This window comes from Moschus berezovskii, chromosome 28 (genome assembly GCF_049115385.1).
Source record: "Moschus berezovskii isolate FMDL1 chromosome 28, NW_MosBer_1.0, whole genome shotgun sequence".
Taxonomy (NCBI): Eukaryota; Metazoa; Chordata; class Mammalia; order Artiodactyla; family Moschidae; genus Moschus; species Moschus berezovskii.
The window spans coordinates 22,230,612-22,251,913 of record NC_142487.1 but is presented as its reverse complement, the minus strand read 5'-3'; the positions used below and the strand labels follow the sequence as shown (position 1 = coordinate 22,251,913).

Below are 21,302 nucleotides of genomic sequence, written 5' to 3'. Positions count from 1 at the left end.
GAGAGTCGGGGTAGCTGAAATGTTGGAATATGAAGTCTCAAAGTATTTCAGAATGGAATCATGAGCTATGCTAAAAAAAATACCACAGATTGGGGAAAATAAAAAATTAAGAATGCAAAAAAAAAAAAACCCAACAAACACAATTCTAAGAACCTTGTTGAAGATTCCAAAATAAAAAGACATTAAAATATATGTGTGCATATAATTTCAGAGAATATTAGGAGGAGTCAAGTTATTTGAAGTCAAAGAGGAGAAATGTAAGTGAAGATACGTATACAAATTCAGGAATCATTGTTTTGAAGTGGAGTCTTGTTTTGTGATTAGGGTCCTTTTAAAAAAATTTTAAAATTTTATTGGAATATAATTGTGCTATAATGTGTTAGTCTCTGCTGTACAACAACGTGAATCAGCTATATGTATACATACAGCCCCTCCTTCTTGTGAGGGCTGCTTTCACCCAACCTCCATCCCACGCCCCATCCCATCCATCTAGCTCATCACACAGCACCAAGCTGAGTTCCCTGTGCTATACAGCAGGTTCCATGATATATATGACACAACATTTTTGAGAAACTGATGAATAACTGCTTTCAATTCATGTAGGAGCGACTACCCAAAGAAAACATTGTAACTGTCTTGTAGTTAAACATGTTCGTAAAATGAATTTAAACCTCATTTTTAAGTCAGTCAAATTTATTGTTGAATAACTCTTGGGACATGGAAACCTATTCAAATTTTCTAAGATAAGAACAGTTGTTGGTATTCTGATTTTACAGAATTCATGTGATTATATACATCCATTGAGAAGAAAATATGTCACTCGTTATTTTGAGAGTACACAATTTTTGCAAAGCGTGTTAATTTGGTTTATTCATCAAGTATCTAATAACCTCTCCCATGTTCCAGGTAAGCCCAGTAAGAGGCATTGCAGATGCAATGGTAAACATGAAGAATGGCCTTTTAGGCTGGTAGTGGAAGAAAGACAATTAAATAACCAACTCTAATAAAGGATGGATGGGGGAAATACCTCATGGCAGTGTGGCATCCAGCACACACCCAGGGGAGTGCAGGAGAGGAGGGTTACGGGAAGTCAGAGAAGGCTCTGGGGGTAAGCGATGTCTAAGGTGAGACCCAAGGATAAACAGGAATGAGCCAGAGAAAGGTGCTGGGCTGGGGAGAGGGTGGAAGCAAAGGTTCCCACTCTGAAGTAGGACATGTTCCGGGGTGAGAAAATCGGAGACAACGGGGCAGTTTGAAAGCTTAACTAGCTCTGCTACATCTGAGATGTGCGTTGAGACATGGGGAAAGTCACTTACAGCAAGATCTGCTGCGAGATACATACTCCGATATATTCAGTTTCCACTCCTTGGCCTTCTGGATCACCTGTCCTGGCATTCTGGGGTTGTTTGTTTGGACAGATTCTGCCTCAGGTTTACTTGCACAAATAGTGCAGGAGGACCCCAGCGCCTTGCACACGGCAGCCCAGCGGTCATACCAGCCCTCCTGTCCTCACGGTGGCAGACAAAGGCCTTGACTCTGGAGGCTTTGTGGGGACGTGCGCACCTGTGGAAGCCTGAACTGGAGCCTGAGCTGAAGTTTGCTTGGGTTTGAGCCTTGGCCTGGGGCTTTGGCCGGCAGAGCCTGAGGTGTTTGGCAATGTGGGCATGAGCAGGTTTCTGGAACTTGGGGTGCACAACGCAGGCAAGGCGACGAGCTTGCGGCTGCTGCCCTTTGGGAACTCAGGCTTGAGCGTGCTTCACAGGATTAAGTTAAAAAACCTCATTGTTGAGCGTGTTAAATGGCATCTTAGGTGTCTGAAACCTAAATGAGGTTTTCTTTCTATTCTTAGTGCTGCGTTTTCTATTTTTAGGAAGTTCAATCAAATAAGCCACTCCAGTACTCTTGCCTAGAAAATCCCATGGATGGAGGAGCCCGGTAGGCTGCAGTCTGTGGGGTCGCTAAGGATCGGACACGACTAAGCGACTTCACTTTTCACTTTCACATATTGGAGAAGGAAATGGCAACCCACTCCAGTGTTCTTGCCTGGAGAATCCCAGGGACGGGGGAGCCCGGTGGGCCTCCGTCTGTGGGGTCACACACAGTCGGACACGACTGAAGTGACTTAGCAGCAGTAGCAGCAGCAAATCAAATAAGCACCTCTCCACCCCTTAATCCTAAACACTTAATACCAGCTACTTACCTATGGCTAATGTAACAACCCACGGAAAATTTCAAAAAAATATAAGACACTATCTTCTGAAATAACTTCCCTTGGTACAAAACTTACTTCTCCTTGTTTTCTCTTGCCTTTCAAGTAATTAACCCTTCTCGAGTTTGAACTGTGCAGTGTAAGATTCCTCTGTAGTCATTCCAAGTGGCAGGTAATAATAATAATAAAAAACCCTTTATTTATACTGCATGTACTTGAAAGTGTCACTTGGCAACCTGATGTGCCATGCCAGCAGCATTTCGTTTTAGTTGGAAATTAGGTGAACAGTAGTTGGGCCAACTCAGTGAATCATAAAACCTGCTAATTGGAGCTGGAAAATGGTTTTTGGCTATGCCCTCACTTGTGCTTAACGTCTTGATAAATTCTGACCCTACTGTTTGGACTCTGTTAAGAGAGCGAAAGCGATGCCCGTTATCACCTGAGCAAATATGCTCATTAGAAACAAAAAGATTTCCAATATTTAAATCCTTCTTTCGCTGAGTATCTTATCACACTCAAAAATTCAAATGCAAGTTATGTGTGTGTGTGTATGTGTGTGTGCTCAGTTACTTCAGTCGTGGCCAACTCTTTGCAACCCTATGGATTGTAGCCTGCCAGGCTCCTGGAAATCCGTGGGATTTTCCAGGCAAGAGTACTGGAGTGGGTTGCCATTTCCTTCTCCAGGGGATCTTCCTGACCCAGGGATCAAAGCCAGGTCTCCCCACATTGTAGGCAGACGCTTTACCATCCGAGCCACCAAGGAAGTCAACTGGCTAGTTTTAAGATCTGTATATTTATTAAAGATACATAACCTGCCAGTGTCCCAGGTGGCTCAGTGGGTAAAAAATTCACTCACAGAGCAGGTGATGCAGGAGACTCGAGTTTGAGCCCTGGACCAGGAAGGTCCCCTAGAGGAGAGCACGGCAATCCTCTCCAGCTTTCTTGCTGGAGAATCCCATGGACGAAGGAGCCTGACAGGCTACAATCCATAGGGTTGCAAAGAGTTGGCCACGACTGAAGTAACTGAGCACACACACATACACACACACACATAACTTGCATTTGAATTTTTGAGTGTGATAAGATACTCAGCGAAGAAGGATTTAAGGATGGAGGAGCCTGGTAGGCTACAGTCCATGGGGTCGCAGAGAGTCGGACACGACTGAGCGACTTCACTTTTCTTTCTTTCTTTCAAACTAGCCACTATTTCACATTCTTTGAAGTTTCATTCCCTGAATTTGTTCCATTTTTCTCAATAAAAATCCAAACTAACACCCATTTTCTTGAAAACTACATTACTGTAGTGGCTTAACCTCAGCTCTCCCTGGAAATAATGTGAGGAAAATATTTTAAAGAATAGATAGTCTTTCAGGGGTGACAGTTGGTGTTTCAGCACCTGCCTCTACACCTGACAGTAAGAGATCTGAGGTGGTTAAATCTGAGTTGTTTGCTTAATTGGCCAGATTTCATACATAATCCGCTCCAGGCTTGTCTTTCACTTTTTCCATAAGGTGAAGTTAGCAAGACCTTTTCCACTGTAAGAGAGATTAAAATTGAAAATTTTGGTCACAGCCTTCTTGCCTCAGAAAGACAATGTTGCTATTCTTCAAAAGGTGATAGAAAATGCATTCTCCCGGGGTTAAAAAGGGTTATTATTTGTCCAGTATTTTAAGGGAAACAAAACTCTTAGGTGTTTAGCATTTATCCTCAATACTTTTAGGTGTCAATCTAGTCCCTGCGAGAATTTAATATTTTCTTAATTAGATAATTTTCTTCCTTTAGTGGTAGAATAATTAAGTGTTTTTGTTTGTTTTTATCCTTCGGTTTATGGTATCACAGCAGAAAAATTAAAATTTGACCAGAAAAGCTTTTGAAATGCCCTAAATGAGTTTTTTCTTAGCTAAGGGAGCACCCCACTTTATCTAGGGGGATTTAGCAAATACAATCCGGTAGTAGAAGTCAAAGCAATTACCTTAAATTGATAGTGATTTCCTCTTTTAGACATGTTTTTACATCCATTGCATCATTTGATCTACAGCATTGTTAGACACAGCATGGAAAGGTAAAATTTTCCAAAAATATATCTTTCCCCATCTATTATCTCAATAATTAAGTGTGAAAGTCAACCCCTTCCTCCTACAGGGTGTTTGTTATCCAAACTTTTTTTTTTTTGGTCGCACCACATGGCTTGGGGATCTTAGGTTCACAATTGGGAATCGAATCCTGTCCCCTAGCAGTGGAAGTAGAGTGCTAACCATCAGACTGCCAGGGGATGGACTCCCTGTTATCCAAACTTTGATCTCATAAATCTCTGACTTTAACTCCTTCACCTGAGCCATAAATGTACGTGTTCCTTATGATTCAGTTCTTGATTTCTCTTTCTTTTCTTTAAATAATCTTTAAATTTTAAATTAATTAATTTACCATGCATGCTCTTCCTTGGAGATCTTATTTACTTGCAGGGTTCCCTTCAACTATCACTTTCACAAGTTGACTTCTAAATGCCTATCTTCAGAACTGACCTGTCTCCTGAGAACTTGACTTTCCAACTCTTTACTAGACACAGTTCTAGACAGATTGCTTGGAAGAAGCTATAGCCTAATGGCTTCCCTGGTGGCTCAGAGGTTAAAGCGTCTGCCTCCAATGTGGGAGACCCGGGTTTGATCCCTGGGTCGGGAAGATCCCCTGGAGAAGGAAACGGTAACCCACTCCAGTATTCTTGCCTGGAGAATCCCATGGACGGAGAAGCCTGGTAGGCTACAGTCCACGGGGTCGCAAAGAGTCGGAGACGACTGAGCAACTGAACAGAACGGGATGTATCAAAAGACATTAAAAGCAGTCTAAGGTAAGGCTCAGGGGCAAGTTTGTGTGTTTGAGCTGGTGTTTGCCTTAATAAATTGCAAAATCAAATAAATATAGGTTTTCCACTACTTTATGTTCATCAGTTTTTTCCTATCCATTAAACCTGGCCCTCAACTTTTAGGTCCTGTATGTTCAAAATCTGAAGATAGCGTAACACTATTTTCAGTAACCCAACATTTCATAATTTATTCAAAAGGTTAAACAAACAGAAGTTGTGCTCCTCAGGAAATCAGTTTTCTTAATCAATTTGGTATTACTCTTTAAAAATCACTCCTGAACAATGAATTGGCAGGTGCAAGTGAATTCCACGCAGATTCTTTAGGGCTAGTGATTAGATTAAATGTGTCTTTCAGCATCATGGTGCATTAACGAAGCCAAAGGCCATGGATATTTGTCAAAGGTCATTAGAAAACGAAGCATAAGTTTCAGAAAAGATCCTAAGAAGTTTGGTCAATTCTAGGTGGATTCAGGAATTCTGGTCATTTTGTCGGGATGTTAGAGGTAAATCCTGTAGCACTGTAGGGAACTTTCCGGGCTGTCATTTCCCTTCCTACGGCCTTACAAAGTTCTGGGATGATAATCAATCCGGAATGCTAAAGTTCTGAAAGCCGGACTCTGGAGGCTAGTGATACTCTGCTATGAGGACATTTCAACTCACTCCATCAACCTGGGCTCCCTGGCAAGCTATGACGTCGAGACAGGAAAAGCTATCTGCTGTTCATTAAATGAACAGTCGAGGTAGTAACTATAAAATAAGAGATACACTTTGTTTGGTGGTCACTAACTGGGAAGCAGACGTAGGTGCGATTGCACCGGGAGCGAGGGGAACCCAACTCGCAACACAGGAACCGCAGGCGCCCTGCCGTCTCTCAGCCCGGAGCCCGGGCCCCGACCACGCGCCGCGCGGGGGCGGGGGGCCGGAAGGGCGCGGCCGCGGAGGGGGCGTGTCCTCGGGAGGCGGGGACAAGATGGCCGCCCGGCCGCTCGGAGGACCTGACAGGCGGCGGCGGAGGCCCCGCCCCCCGGCGGGAGGGCCGCTCTGTGCGCGCCCGCTCTATGATGCTTGCGCGCGTGCCCCGCGCGCCGCGCCGCGGGCGGGGCGGGTCTCCGGGATTCCAAGGGCTCGGTTACGGAAGAAGCGCAGCGCCGGCTGGGGAGGGGGCTGGATGCGCGCGCACCCGGGGGGAGGCCGCTGCTGCCCGGAGCAGGAGAAGGGGGAGAGCGCGGCGGGCGGCAGCGGCGCTGGCGGCGGCTCCGCCATCGAGCAGGGGGGCCCGGGCTGCGCGCTCGCCCCGTCCCCGGTGAGCGGCGCGCGCAGGGAGGGCGCGCGGGGCGGCGGCCGTGGCCGGGGGCGGTGGAAGCCGGCGGGCCGGGGCGGCGGCGGCGGCGGCGGCGTCTGTGGCCGTGGCCGGGGCCGGGGCCGTGGCCGGGGCCGGGGCCGGGGCCGGGGCCGGGGCCGCGGCCGTCCCCCGAGCGGCGGCGGCGGCGGCCTTGGCGGCGACGGCGGCGGCGGAGGCGGAGGCGGCGGCGGCGGCGGCGGCGCCCCCCGGCGGGAGCCGGTCCCTTTCCCGTCGGGGAGCGCGGGGCCGGGGCCCCGGGGACCCCGGGCCGCGGAGAGCGGGAAGAGGATGGACTGCCCGGCCCTGCCCCCCGGATGGAAGAAGGAGGAAGTGATCCGAAAATCTGGGCTCAGCGCCGGCAAGAGCGATGTCTACTACTTCAGGTACCGCCCTGGGGGGCGGCGGGGCAGCCCGGGGTCGGGGGGTGTCGGCGGGACAGCCGGGGCGCCCGGGGCGGGCCCGCCCGGTGAGCGGAGGCCCGGGCCCCCCAGCCCCCAGCGCGGTGACAGCCCCTCGGAGGGCGGCTCCACGGGGTAGGGTCCCGGGAGTGACGGTTTGCGCGGGGGAGAAACAGGCTTATTCTGCCAGGGATGACTGGTCCACCGAAGGGTTAAAAGAAGGTGCAATTCATCGAAACTATAAAACCAGCCACTGTTGGCTGCCGTCCCAAGCCCGTCCCAGATTCATCATCGCAAAGAGTGTTTAATCACGCACACGTGGAAGAGAGGAGCCATCTGTGACACTAAACCAGGTTTTAGTTACTTTGTTGGGATCCCCGGGGAAGTGTCATACAAAGTCACCATTGGGGATGCCTGTAGTTTTCTTGGAACCGCCCTTGTTGCAGAATTGATAACGCCTTCGGAAGCAGACACTGTGGTCGGTTGTCAGGCTCCTCGACCAGTGTGTGTCCCCCCAGGGGACATTTGGCACTGTCTGGGAACGTTTTTGGTTGTCACACCGTGGAAGGGGGGTGCTCCTGACATGTAATGGGTAGAGACCAGGGATGCTGCTAAACATTCTGTAATACACAGGGCAGCCCTCACTGCAAAGAATTAACTGGCCCAAAATGTCACAAGTGCGGGACTGAGAAATCTTGGTCCCAGCGATGAAAGGTTTTCAGCTTGATGATGAATCCTGGGGTCATGCTGTCCGTGTCGTTAGTTTGGATGACCCAGTAAGCTCAGGGTCTGCGGCTCTTGATAACCAGTGGAATTTTCTTAACAAATTTGCTAAGTTTTCTTATAAACTGTCCCGTTTCTAGAAGAGAATGTAAACATGTTATACTCAGTGGCTTGGAGAGCAGCGTTTGTGGGTTCATTGAATCATTTTCAGGGACTATACATAGGTGTCGGAATAGTTGTCATCTGCCATTTAACCATCAGAGTGTGTTAGGAAGGATTTCCTGTTTTCTGACATCAAGTAGGTTTGATTCATTACCCCTGGGAAAACGTGTGTGTGTGTATGTGTATTATAATACACACAAATGCACACACAAAATACCATGTTTATGAATTGAGAATACTCTTAAATAGATTTAAGAGGTTAAAAAAATATATATGTATATGTGCATATGTGTACATGTATACATACATCCAGGTATGATCTCTACTGGCACGACAGGTAAATACAAACATATTCCTGATGGTTGCTCAAATATATGGATGAGGAATTTTAGTAAAATTATTTCACCTATTCAAGTAAAAAAAAATGAAAGTGGTGTTGTTATTAGAGTTTATTTTGATATTTAATCTGAGACCACTCCTCTTGAAATCTTAAATGATGCTTAGAAAGCTTATTTTAAACATACAAAGGTGATAATTGTGTTTTGTATTTCCCCATCACTACATATTAAATTATACTTGGGTAATACTAAGTTATTTTGGAGCAGATTAACAGCTCCTTTTGTTTTCTTTCTAATCAAGTAGCATGCCTTCAGTTCTTCCGGTGAAGTCTGTTTTGACATCTTGTAGCCAGCGATGTTTGACAAGAATATTCCGTGTCTGGGATTGACCTCCTTGAGGGATGGGTGACTAGTCTGTTCTCAGTAGAGCATCTTCAGCTTTGAATTCACCCCTTTTGACTTTTTCCTGGGATATGCTTTGTTTGGTTTTTGGGATGATGTATTTGTTCAAACTAACTTGGTTCCTGCAGAGCTTTTTTTGTTGCAGTTCTTGCAGCAGCTGGAAAAGTTATTTCAAAAAGGCAGATTGCTGTAGTGCTCATTCTGGCGTGTGCTCACCTTTGTGTATGGGTGTGTCGTCAACTTTTGACGTTGAGTTTTTAATGTTAATAGATTATTTTATGATAGAAAAACTGATATACTCAATTTAAAAGTCTCTTTATGAGACAGTGCAGAATGATGTGCTATTTTTTGTCTGTGTCAAGTGAAAACACACGTTGAACAGATTTGTGCCACATGCACTTAGTTCAGGGCTGGAGGGAGTGTTGTCTGTCGTTGATTGGCCTACAAAGCCTAGCTACGCTACAGGATTTCCTTCTGAGAGGTTACGAGCCTGGAGGACCCAGACAGTGGGATGTGACGCCTGTGATACGGTGCTGACTTCTGCTTTCAATGATGCATGGCGGAAGTTACCTGCTCATATCAAAGGTGAACACGTAGGGCTTCCTTGCCAGTCCGGTGGTTAAGACACTGCCCTTCCACTGCAGGTGGCCTGCCTTCCATCCCTGGTCCGGGAGCTAAGATCCTACATGTTGCGTGGCGTGGCAAATAAAAAAACAGTGACCACACTATTTTTCAATCCACAGTGTCAGTGCTTTGTATATTAGCATCCCCATATACACGCCACTCATTAAAAAACCAATAGCTCAGGATGTTCTGGCCATTATCCGTTAATAGGTAAGTTGCCTTAACTCTTCCGTTGGTAATGTGAACACCTGCACACAGTTGTTCACACAGATTCTAATAATGCTAACTCCTGATTTAGCTTGCCCCTGGGGAGATTAAACAAATCTGTGCCTGTTAACCAAGGGTGTGTCTTACACTTGTTAATTGGACTTAAATTAAGCTCATTCGAGAAAGCCTCAAATTTTGATAGACTTTTTTTTTCCTCTTTCCTGAGATTGCCAGGTTCTAATAGGAACGTGTGCCTCTGGTTGCCAGTTTACTGGTAGTGCTGTGGCAGTTTGTATATTATCATCCAAAGTTTGTTTTCTAAAAGGGTATATAGCTTGATCAAGTGTTGGATCTATTGGTAGAGTTTCTGAAAAAGTTCATTGCCATCATATGAGCCGATTATTTCAATGATACTTTTTTTAGTGGTTACTTGATTCCTGTCATTTCTAGCTTTTGGTTCCGTGCGCTTGCAGATTTGTATTTTTTGAAATATCGTTTTTCCTTGGCAAAGGAACCTTTTAGTGGCTGCCTTATGCCTTTTTGAAAAGTACTTGTCTTTCTGTGAGCTCTGTATCAATGTCTTGTAGGGTTCTAGACTGTTGGTTGTAAGTAGGTTAAAGGCCTGAGAGGGCAAACAGCTACAGCTGCTGCCATAAAGTATGATCTGGTTGGGTATTGGAAACAAAATAGTAACCGTTTTTCGACTCTTGTGTCAAATTGTGATGCATTTACACGGGATCACGTCTCTGAAAAGATAAAAGAGAACCAGGGGACATTTGAAATAATCACCAGGGAGCAGGTGCATGATGAGAGACTAAAGAGATTTCACCTTAATCTGGAAAGAAGAGGACTCAGAGGCAATATAATTTGAGAGCTTGAAGTCATGAGTGAGATGATGAAGGTAGGAGTCTCTAGGGAAGGAAGCAGGGCCCGGGGGTGGAGAGGTCAGGAGTTTGTACCTACCTCTGCAGTTACTGGCGCAGCCTTGAGCGTGTCACTTACTTCCCAGGGCTGTGGTTTCTCCGTTTATGACGTGGATAGTGTGATTGTACCTGTACCTCAATTCTAGAACACTCAAATATATAGCTCTCTTAAAACTTTGCATACCGACTCGATGGACATGCGTTTGAGTGAACTCCGGGAGTTGGTGATGGACAGGGAGGCCTGGCGTGCTGTGATTCATGGGGTCGCAAAGAGTCGGACAGACTGAGCGACTGAACTGAACTGAAGGACTAATTAGAGGAAAATTAACTCATTAACTCAAGTTCGTGAACTCAAGGTGTATGGACCGAACATATAAATAGGTTTTAAAAAGTGTATAGGCATATCTCATTTGTTGTGAAAGGCTGGTATGCTCTTTGAAGCCATGGATTCTGAATCATTGAGGGTGTCAAAGTTCAAATAGGGCCTGTCCCTCCTTTTTTTTTTTGTCTTAAAAATATAGACTCTTCTACATAGTTTTTGTTGGAAAAAACTAGCTCAGTGGACCAAGGATCACAGTTTTTAATTGAAGTCTCATTGGTGTTCAGTAAACTGTCATTGGTGATGGACAGGGAGGCCTGGTGTGCTGTGATTCATGGGGTCGCAGAGAGTCGGACATGACTAAGCGACTGAACTGAACTGAAACTGTCATTTGTGATATTTTCTTTCTGGTCATCACCATGGAGTTAAATGTGGTGTCTCCTGTATTACTGTTTTGTTAATTTCCCTAGAACTGTGTCTTCCTCCCTGCCCCCCAGACATAGTGCTAAACACACAGATGCCAAATAAGTGTTTACCCATTGATATGATGCTTAAAACTTTGTGAAACAAGCCTAAAGTGACTTCCTGGCCTTTGCTTTGTTACTATGCTGTACGGTAATCTACATTTTATAGGTGGGAAGTTAGGCCAGGGTAGCTAAGTGCTGCTTGAGGTTGTACTGCAGGGAGGTGCAGGGTTAGAATCCTGACGCGGGTGCTTCAACCCCATGACTCTGAACCACCCTGCACTGCTGCTACCTCGAGAGATCCCGAGCTGTATCCTTAAGCATTGCGACTTGGGCTTCCCTGGTGGCTCAGCCTGTAAAGAATCTGCCTGCAATGCGGGAGATGTGGGTTCGATCCCTGGGTCGGGAAGATCCCCTGGAGAAGGGAATGGCAACCCACTCCAGTATTCTTTTCCGGAGAATTCCATAGATAGGAGTCTGGTGGACCTCAGTCCATGGGGTCGCAAAGAGTCCGACCCTGACAGGACTGAGCAACTGACACTTTCACTTTCAAGTATTGCAACATCTCATGCTGAATCTACTTTGTTAAGCTTGGTGTACCACTAAACTAATGTATTTATTTACTGTTATGCTTGCATCCTGAAGTTGACAAGGGGTACATTTTAAATCCTATTTTGTAGGGAAGCGATTCAGCCAAAAGAATCTTCCAAGTTCTATGTAGTATCGAAGGGGGAAAAAGTGGAAAATTGTGATAAATTAAGCAAAAAGCTTTTGTTTCTTTCAGAGTTGAGACACAGTTGAAATATACTACAGACCAATTTTTTTTAAAAAAGCATTTTTTTCCTGGGTAATAGAAGTGACCATTTTGTTAAGAAATATTTCTCTTTTTCCTGTTCACCCTAGGATTGCCCCTCTCATTTATCAGATATTCAGATAGGCCACACATTACCTAAGGAGCCTTTTAAAAGCTTTCACTTAAATGGGAAGAAATCACACTGTAACCTGCAGGCTCAGTGTGGTTTATGAGGTAGTTGTATATAGTTCCTGCAAAAAGCTTTATTAGTTTCTTTCAGAATTGAGACCCAGTTGAAATTACTACAGATAAAAAAATCCTTTAGTTGGAGAAGAAAGCAATGTGCAGTATTTATTAAATGCTTATTGTGTAATTGAAAGTTTGCCTTGCTTTTAGTTTCTTTTCTTGATAATGCTTCTTATCAAACTAATGTTAGGTTTTTCTGATTGAAGCCTGGATCCAGAAGTAACGTAGAAATACAGAAAGCGTAGGCATGGTGGAAATTGTGCTCGGATACTTCTTTCGCAGCTGTAACATCACATCTTTTTGTGATGCGCTAGAGGGATTTTTGTTAGGTTGCAACCTTACCATCTGTCCTGCATCTGATTTTTAGAGTCTGACATGCAAAGTCTTACCTGCCAGGAGGCCCATAATACCTGTAGTGGAGGAAATACTTAGCTGAAAAGGAACTGATACACATACATCCTAAAAATAATCTCTAACAGAAATTGATATATGATCTTTTTTCAGATTGCTTTTAAAATTTCACTTGTGAGATTTAGTCACGATTTTTTTCATAATTTAGCTTTAATTGGTGAAACAAGCAGGCGATTTGCAAAGTTGGTGGTGACTGTTTTGATTTGGTTTTGTTTTACACTTTATAGTGGCACTAATAAAGATTCATAACCTTTAGCTTGTGTTTGAGGTTTCTCAGACCTGCAGGATGAGTTAGAAATAAATCATCAGCTCTTTTTTCATCCACTTACTGTTTGACTTGATAGAAATTCCCCTTGCAGCTCCTGTCGATTGGTCTTTTGTTGGTGTTTGCCGTTGCCACTAAGGAATAACTAGAAATTGAAAACGAAGTTTAACTTAATTTGCTTCCTAAAAACTAAAACTTCTCAAGGAAGGAGAATAGAACTATGAAATAGGGTGACAGTTGAATAATACATGTGGATCTTTTGATTTTCCTTGTCTTACTATAAATTCAAACTCATTTGTTTGGAAACTGAACTATATATAAGCAGTAAGTAAATGCAAATGATAGTAAATATAATTTAAAATTAGATCCTAAAATCGAATACTTATCATTTGTCAGGAACAATTGTTAGTGATTTACAAATGTTAGAAAGAAAAGCATCATCCTCTTGATGATTTTTGAATAATGTATCTTGGAATTCTTTTCCTTTTCTTTTTATACTGGAAGGATCCATAGATTAAAACAAAGATGAATGTCCTTAGAATTATTTTTAACATGTATGTGGTGATGTGTGTATCTCTTAAAAGAAAGATCTTTTCTGGAGGCCTCTAGTGGAAATGGGCAATATAATACAAAAGTGGACATATAAAATACATGTTGCAACTTTTTACTTTTAGATACTACAGACTGTAAATTTACTATGTCAGATTATCATAGCAATTTCTAAATACTTTCTTTTCACCTCCGTACTTACATAAATACTGTTTGAAGTAAGTCTGTCCATAAACTCACTTGCATAGGACTCTTTTAATAGAAAAGTAGGAAATGGCAACCCACTCCAGTGTTCTTGCCTGGAGAATCCCAGGGACGGCGGAGCCTGGTGGGCTGCCATCTGTGGGGTCACACAGAGTCGGACATGACTGAAGTGACTTAGCAGCAGCAGCAGGGACTCTGAATCAGAAGATTGGGACTTGAGTCTTGTTTTAATGTGGACAGATTTTTAAACTTTTGTAAGCTTCCAATTCCTCATCTATAAATCAGGGATAAGAATTCTGCTTCATGAAATTTTTTGAGATTAAATGAAAATACATGTAAGGCATCTGGCATATGTAGTAGGTGGTCAGATCAGTAAAACATTAGTTCCTTTCTCTTTACTTAATTACCCAACATAAAAAGAAGTATGTGCTTGTTAATTATGTGACGATTCCCAATATTTTTTTGTATTTTGAAATGTGAGTAGGGTAGAGCTTAGGTTATACATGTTCATCAGAGTTTTGAAAAAATACTCAAATTTTCCCCCTGATTATAAAAATAACCCTTGTTCAGTGTGGAAATTTGGGAAGATATTGAATGAGTATATAAAGAGAAATGACTGTCTTTATATAGTTCTAAAGAGAATGACTGTTACTATTTTGATATAATATTTTGACTTTCATCCTGTTCCCTGGATATGTTTGTCTCTGCATACACATATACACACCCCCACACGTATTTATATTCTTTTATAGTTCCTTTCAGTTTGGAGGAATCCATAGATTAAAGCAAGGATAGTTAGTGTTAGTTGCTCAGTTGTGTCCGACTCTTTTGAGCCTGTGGACTGTATAGCCTGCCAGGCTTCTCTGTGTTTGGAATTCTCCAGGCAAGAATACTGGAGTGGGTTGCCATGCCCTCCTCCAGGGGATCTTCTCAACCCAGGGATCAAATCCAGGTTTCCTACTTTGCGAGCGGATTCGTTGCCATCCGAGCCACCAGGGAATAAATGCACTTAAAATTCTTTTCAACACATATACAGTGGTGTGTGCATTTCTTTTAAATTGCCTTTCCCAGGGACCCTTAGCCTCTTTTTAAAAGAATAGTTTGTTTTTTGGGTGTTCTTATCTACCTACATGTATATATTTTTTATTATGTGAAAGTTCAAACATGTGAAAACAAGAGTAGATTAAAAAGTGTAATGAATCCCTCACGTGCTTGTCTACCAGTTTTAACAGTTACCGACTCCTGGCCAATCTTGTTTCATCCCTTTCCCCACCTTTCCCATTATATTTTGAAATGATTTCTAGACATGTTTAATTTCCAAAATTTCCATAGCAGTGTTCAGTCCCCAGTTCAAACAAAATAACCAGTATTTTTCCTTTTTCAGAAAGCGAGTGCGATGGCAGTGGGATGAGATTTTGGGAAAATTCTACATTCATTCATTCATTTTTCTATTTTTTAGTGGCCCACCCTGACTTGTAAACTGTTTTCTTAACCATGATACAGAGACAATAGAATTTGCTACCAGTCATATACTCTTTGCATTATAATTCTTGTTAAATAAATGCTAGTTTATGGAATGATTGGTACAGAATTCAAATTCTACTGAAGATCTTTCATACCATTTAAAATTGTGTGGTGATTCCTTAATTAAGTTGAAGGAAAACGTGGAATGTTGTCACATCTTATGAGTAGCCAAATTGTTAATATAATAAATTCTTTTCCTTACTGATACTTTAATTCTCCACCCAAAACCCCACCCCAACTGTTAGGGAAATTATTTCATGCTTAAATTTACTTGCCTAGGCTTTTCATATTTAGAAAAAAAACTGCTTTTTGACTTTCAGGGGTAGTTACTCAGCCTGTATTCTTCAATGTTTATATTTAAAAATTGTTTATTCAAACATACATAGAAGTAGAACGAAGTAAATGAAAAACTACCAAGTGTCCAGTTAACAGTTGTCACCCTGTTTTATCCGTACTCAAATCTACTACTCCTGACTCAGCTTTCATTGTTCTGAAGCACATTTGACATTCTGTCATTTCATTTGTTAAATAACTACACTTCAATATGCTATTCAGAGAAGGCAGTGGCACCCCACTCCAGTACTCTTGCCTGGAAAATCCCATGGACAGAGGAGCCTGGTAGGCTGCAGTCCATGGGGTTGCTACGAGTCGGACACGACTTCACTTTCACTTTTCATTTTCATGCATTGGAGGAGGAAATGGCAACCCACTCAAGTATTCTTGCCTGGAGAATCCCAGGGACGGCGGAGCCTGGTGGGCTGCTGTCTATGGGGTCGCACAGAGTCAGACACGACTGAACAACTTAGCAATAGCAGCAGCAATATGCTATTTGTTAAGATAGAATGTAAACTTGTAGAAGTTTTACAGCTATACAGAGCTCAGTATTTCAAACTAGAATACAAGAGATGCCAGCAGGCAATTCATGATTACTTACGTAATTCCTGTTAATACTTTGTTCTGTTAAGGTTTTATGCAAGAGGCATAGGATGGATTGGGCTTCCCTGGTGGCTCACTGGTAAAGAATCCGCCGGCCAGTGCAGGAGACAGAGTTCAGTCCCTGGGTTGGGAAGATCCCCAGAGAAGGACATGGCAGCCCCCTCCGGTATTCTTGCCTAGGCCCATTGGCAGAGGAGCCTGGCAGACTGCAGTCCCTGGGGTTGCAAAAGAGTCTGACACCACTCAGCTACTAAACAACAGTGAGGTGGATTAATGTTTCTGGACTCTTGGGAATTCGGGGTGGAGACATGCATGCTGGACCAAGTGAAGGACACGGTTTGTATAGGGCTGAAGAGCAAAATCATTCAGCCTGTTGATTCAGAATAGACTTGAATAAACCAGCGTGGCAGGGGCAAAAGTCACTGGGTAAGAGAAGTGCAAAGTATGGTTGAAAGGTTAAGAGAAGATTAAATGAAAAGGAATCTTAAATGCAGGGCTGAGATGTTTGGCTCCCTTTTGCTGTTGGGTTGAAGTCCATTCAGTTCAGTTCAGTCGCTCAGTCGTGTCCAGCTCTTTGCGACCCCATGAATCACAGCATGCCAGGCCTCGCTGTCCATCACCAAATCCCAGAGTTCACTCAAACTCATGTCCATCAAGTCGGTGATGCCATCCAGCTATCTCATTCTCTGTCGACCCCTTCTCCTCCTGCCCCCAGTCCCTCCCAGCATCAGGGTCTTTTCCAGTGAGTCAACTCGTTGCATGAGGTGGCCAAAGTATTGGAGTTTCAGCTTTAGCATCAGTCCTTCCAATGAACACCCAGGATTGATCTCCTTTAGAATGGACTGGTTGGATCTTCTTGCAGTCCAAGGGACTCTCAAGAGTCTTCTCCAACACCACAGTTCAAAAGCATCGATTCTTCGGTGCTCAGCTTTCTTCACAGTCCAACTCTCACATCCATACATGACCACGGGAAAAACCATAGCCTCGACTAGACGGACCTTGGTTGGCAAAGTAATGTCTCTGCTTTTTAATATACTATCTGGGTTGGTCATAACTTTCATTCTGAGGAGTAAGTGTCTTTTAATTTCATGGCTGCAGTCAGCATCCGCAGTGATTTTGGAGCCCAAAAAAATAAAATCTGACACTGTTTCCAGTGTTACCCCATCTATTTCCCATGAAGGCTTTTAAACTGGACCTGGGGTGATAGTAGTATTTGAGGAAGAGCAGTCTGGAAGGTTTAGGAGGCACAGAGATGAGCGAGTGGAAAATCAGCCTGTTGTAGTGGTTGAGACGTAAGGTGATGAAGACTCGATTTAGGCAGTGGCAGTGGAAATGGAAGAGGAAGGATGGATTCAAAGGTGATTACGAAGGAATTGGATTTAGTAATTGATCAGAGATAGGAGATAATAAGTAAGATACTAAGTAGATAACTCCTGCCTGGGCCAAACTGTAGAGCGGGGCTGAGGATGGTTCGTTTTAGGAAAGGCCTACCCCTGAAGTTTGGGAGGAAAGGAGTCGGGGGGGGGACTGGGAGCTGACTCTAGATAGGTTTTCCTGTGGGTGTGTCTTGTGGTTTTGGGGGAAAAAATGGTATATATATTTTCAAATTAATTGGTTTGGCAGTTTTCTGATTGTGCTGAGGTACAAAAAGATCATTTTAATTTCAGAGTTTTAGTCTTAGCTAAAATTTGACTTCTGGAGATGATTGTTGTTTCAAGTTAGAGAAATCTTTCTTTCAAAACCTAACTTTTGTAAGTAACAAACTTGAACACTTAAAGGGATTAAAAAAAAATAGAAAGTTGATTATTTCTTTATTCTCAGCCTTTTCTATTGCTGTAGCTTATAGGATTCTTCTTATCCCCTGCAAAGCCCTTCCTGGAGAGCGGTGAGCCTTGGATTTTGCTCTTGAGCCCCGGCCGAACCGCGTGGCCATCCGCAGTGTCCCTCGCTGTCTCAGGCCGGTCCGTCTTCCTCAGCTCTGGTTGCCGCCGCCCCCACAGGTCATCCTGGTGCAGACTGATTTGAAGAGATACCTGTGTTTGCTCAGACCTCTGGGCTCCTCACAGTGCTTTGACTGAAGCATCATGATTATCCGTGTTACCAGAGTAACCTGAAAACTCACGTTCTGCTCTGTCCCTCATTTTCAGAGCGCAGTTTCACATGCCCGCAGTGGGTCTTCCGTTCCGTTCCGTTCAGTCGCTCAGTCGTGTCCGACTCTTTGTGACCCCATGGATGGTAGCCTACGAGGCTTCTCCGTCCATGGGATTCTCCAGGCAAGAATACTGGAGTGGGTTACCATTTTCTTCTCCAGGGGATCTTCCCGACCCAGGGATCGAACCCAGGTCTCCCGCATTGGAGGCAGACGCTTTAACCTCTGAGCCACCAGGGACTTCAGAAGAGTTAATTCTCAAATCGTAGACTGGCAGTCGTCTAACGTGATGCGGATGAGTTGATAGACTGACATCATGGGAGTACTACTGAGCTTTTGTTTTTTCGAAAATAAATGTGTTCTTCTTTAAAAATTATTTAGGTTTGGTTGTGCTGGGTCTTCGTGTTGCCTGCAGGCTCTCCCTGCTTGCGGCGTTGGCCGCTGCTCCGTTGCAGAGTGCAGGCTGGAGGTGCGTGGGTCCTACTCGCAGCTCCTAGCCCTGGAGCTCAGGCTCAGGAGTTGAAGTGCACAGGATTAGTTTCTCTGCTGTGTGTAGAATCCTCCTGAACCAGGATCAAACCCGTGTCCCCTGCACTGGTAGGCAGATTCTTACCCCTCGCGCCAGCGGGGAAGTCTGAGAATACTGCTAAGTTAAGGTGGCTGTTATTTAAGTCTTTCTATGATCCCAGTAAAGTTTTTAGATTTGAACGTTAGATGCCAAATAAAATTTCTTTCTTTTTGATAATCTATAGTTGGAAATATCTCAGGTAGAGTTAAGTTTAAGAAGTGCTTTAAATCAACTGTACTTCAGTAAAAAAAAAAAAAAGTTTTTTAAAAAAGTTGCTTTAAACAGCTTAATCAAAACGAAAGCAAGCAAAGACATAACTCAAGTGATGGAATGTTCTTATGTGAACTGGAAAAATGTAACTCATGCTTTTGATTTTCATTAATAATTACTTCAGTGTATTTAGTGGGGAGGACAAGTAAAGGTGAGATCACAGGTCGGCTCAGGATAGGCAGATCAAGGGGGCAGTTGGTAGGGAATTTTTTTGTGGTTGAAAGTGAAATACCAGTATTTCGTTACTGGGACTAGAAGTAATTGCTTTGGGCAGAGAAAACTGAAAATGACTAATATCCTTCACTAGTCTACTAGAGTTTAAAAAAAAAAAAAAAGTAATTTCCCTGAGTTGCAGTTTGATGCTTTAGAATAAAAGCTGAGTCACGTTAAGTCGTGGGGTATCTTGACTGTTAGCTGACAGCAGCCATCTTGGCGAGCAGGCAGGTGATGACACAGTCACTCCAGTGACCCACAGTCATTTCGTTTATCTAGCCCTGCCTTCCTCGGCCACTTCCAGAGTCGTTTTGCTGCTGTGAAGATGGTCCCCACCTGACGGACAGAATTTCTGCTTCACCTTAAGCTCCCATGGGCCTTGCCTTTCTACTAGGCTTGCCTTCGATTCCTGCAGAGGAAGGTCCCTGGTCTTGAAATCCTCTGCGGCAGCCAGGTTGACTCTTCGTAAAGCCCTGAGCACAAGCTCTGGCAGTTACGGACAGGAAGACAGCTTGTGCCGTATTCTGAATGCAGCAGTGTGGGAGACCGGTGCTTACAGCTGTGCTTTGCACATGCTTCTATCTGTACGTCAAGTTGTTTACCAGTAGCTGGAGTATCTGGTTATACGACTGTATGGCTATTACAGCTTAATTAAAATTAATTGTAATTATATTAAAGTGACATAATAACAGGGTACTCTTTACCAGTTTTTCACTAACTTCGATTTTTCTTTTTTTAGTAGTATTTCCTTTGTTATGTAGTGTCAAATTAACCATGAGAAAATTTTCCAGTTCATTATTTCCAGGCAATATATTAATGTTTTAAATAAGCATAGACTTTCCTGTTCCATTGTGTCTGCGAATGAAAACCATGTTCTTAACTATTCAACTGATGTTGTTCAGTCACTGAGTCATGTCCAACTCTTTGCAGCCTCATGGACTGCCGCATGCCAGGCTGTGTCCTCCACTGTTTCCCTGAGTTTGCTCAAATTCATATCCATGGAGTTGGTGATGCTGGCTAACTGCCCCTTTCTCCTTCTGCCTTCAGTCTTTCCCAGCAGCAGGGTCTTTTCCAGTGAGTCTGCTTTTCACATCAGGTGGCCCTTTAAAGCTTCAGCATCAGTCCTTCCAGTGACTACTCGGAGTTGATTTCCTTTATGATTGACTGGTTTGATCTCCTTCCTGTCCAAAGAGACTCTCCAGAGTCTCTCCAGCATCACAGTTCGAAAGCATGAGATCTTTGGCACTCAGCCTTCTTTATGGTCCAACTCTTACATCTGTACATGACTACTGGAAAAATCATAGCTTTGACCACATGGACCTTTGTTGGCAAAGTGATGTCTCTGCTTTTTAATATGCTGTCTAGGTTTGTCATAGCTTTCCTTCCAAGGAGCACGCAACTTTTAATTTCATGGTTGCAGTCGTTGTATGCATTGATTTCTTTTTTTTTTTAAGCCCAAGGGAATGAAATGTCACTTGCTTCCACTCTTTCCCCTTCTGTTTGCCATGAAATGATGGGGCTGATACCATCTATCTTAGTGTTTTGAACGTTGTGTTTCAAGCCATCTTTTTCACTCTCCTCTTTCACCATTTTTGCTCTCAGAAGGTACTTTGTTTAATACTAGCCTATATAAGTTTTGTTTGAGAGTTTTAATAAGGGACATCATAATTTTGGGTTGTTTGACTAATCAAGGAAATGTGTAGGATTGTAATAAAGTAAAATTGAGGGATAGCAGAATTATTTCTAACTGGGCTTGCAGAATCACAGATAACTTCACAATTGCAGTGATATTCTACCTGGGCTTGGATGATTTAATAGTTTTATAACAGGCAGAATATTGTTTATGTTCACCCTTCCTCCTGGAAAGACATAGCTGGAAGTCAAAGGTACATGGCGTATTTTTGGTGATGTTGAGTTTAGAATGTGGGATGTCTTGACGTCTGGTATGAAAAAGTCAGAAAAAAGTGCTTGAACAGTTGGAAGGTTTTTGATGTTTTACTAAGAAGGCAAAGCTGTTGTGCCAGCATTGAAGAGTCTCGGAACATTTGGAACTTGGTATTTGCCGTGTGGGCTGAGGGATGGCGCCCTGAACATTGTTTGTGGTCTTCTAGCCGGAAGATGAGTTGCTGGGCAGACAGTGATGCTGCGACAGATGATGCTCCAGAGGATCAGGTTGGGGGGTGAAATTTGCCGCGGCCAGAGG

General features: G+C 43.5%; 1 protein-coding gene across 1 annotated transcript in view; it reads left to right on the top strand.

The window, feature by feature from the left end:
- The first annotated feature begins 6,143 nt into the window (after window positions 1–6,143).
- MBD2 (methyl-CpG binding domain protein 2) overlaps window positions 6,144–21,302 on the top strand; it is a 67,156-nt gene continuing 51,997 nt past the window's right edge. Inside the window, exon 1 of the mRNA XM_055417380.2 lies at window positions 6,144–6,794. Within this exon, the coding sequence (XP_055273355.2) occupies window positions 6,238–6,794 (557 nt within the window). The 5' untranslated portion in view covers window positions 6,144–6,237. The remainder of the gene's footprint in view (window positions 6,795–21,302) is intronic.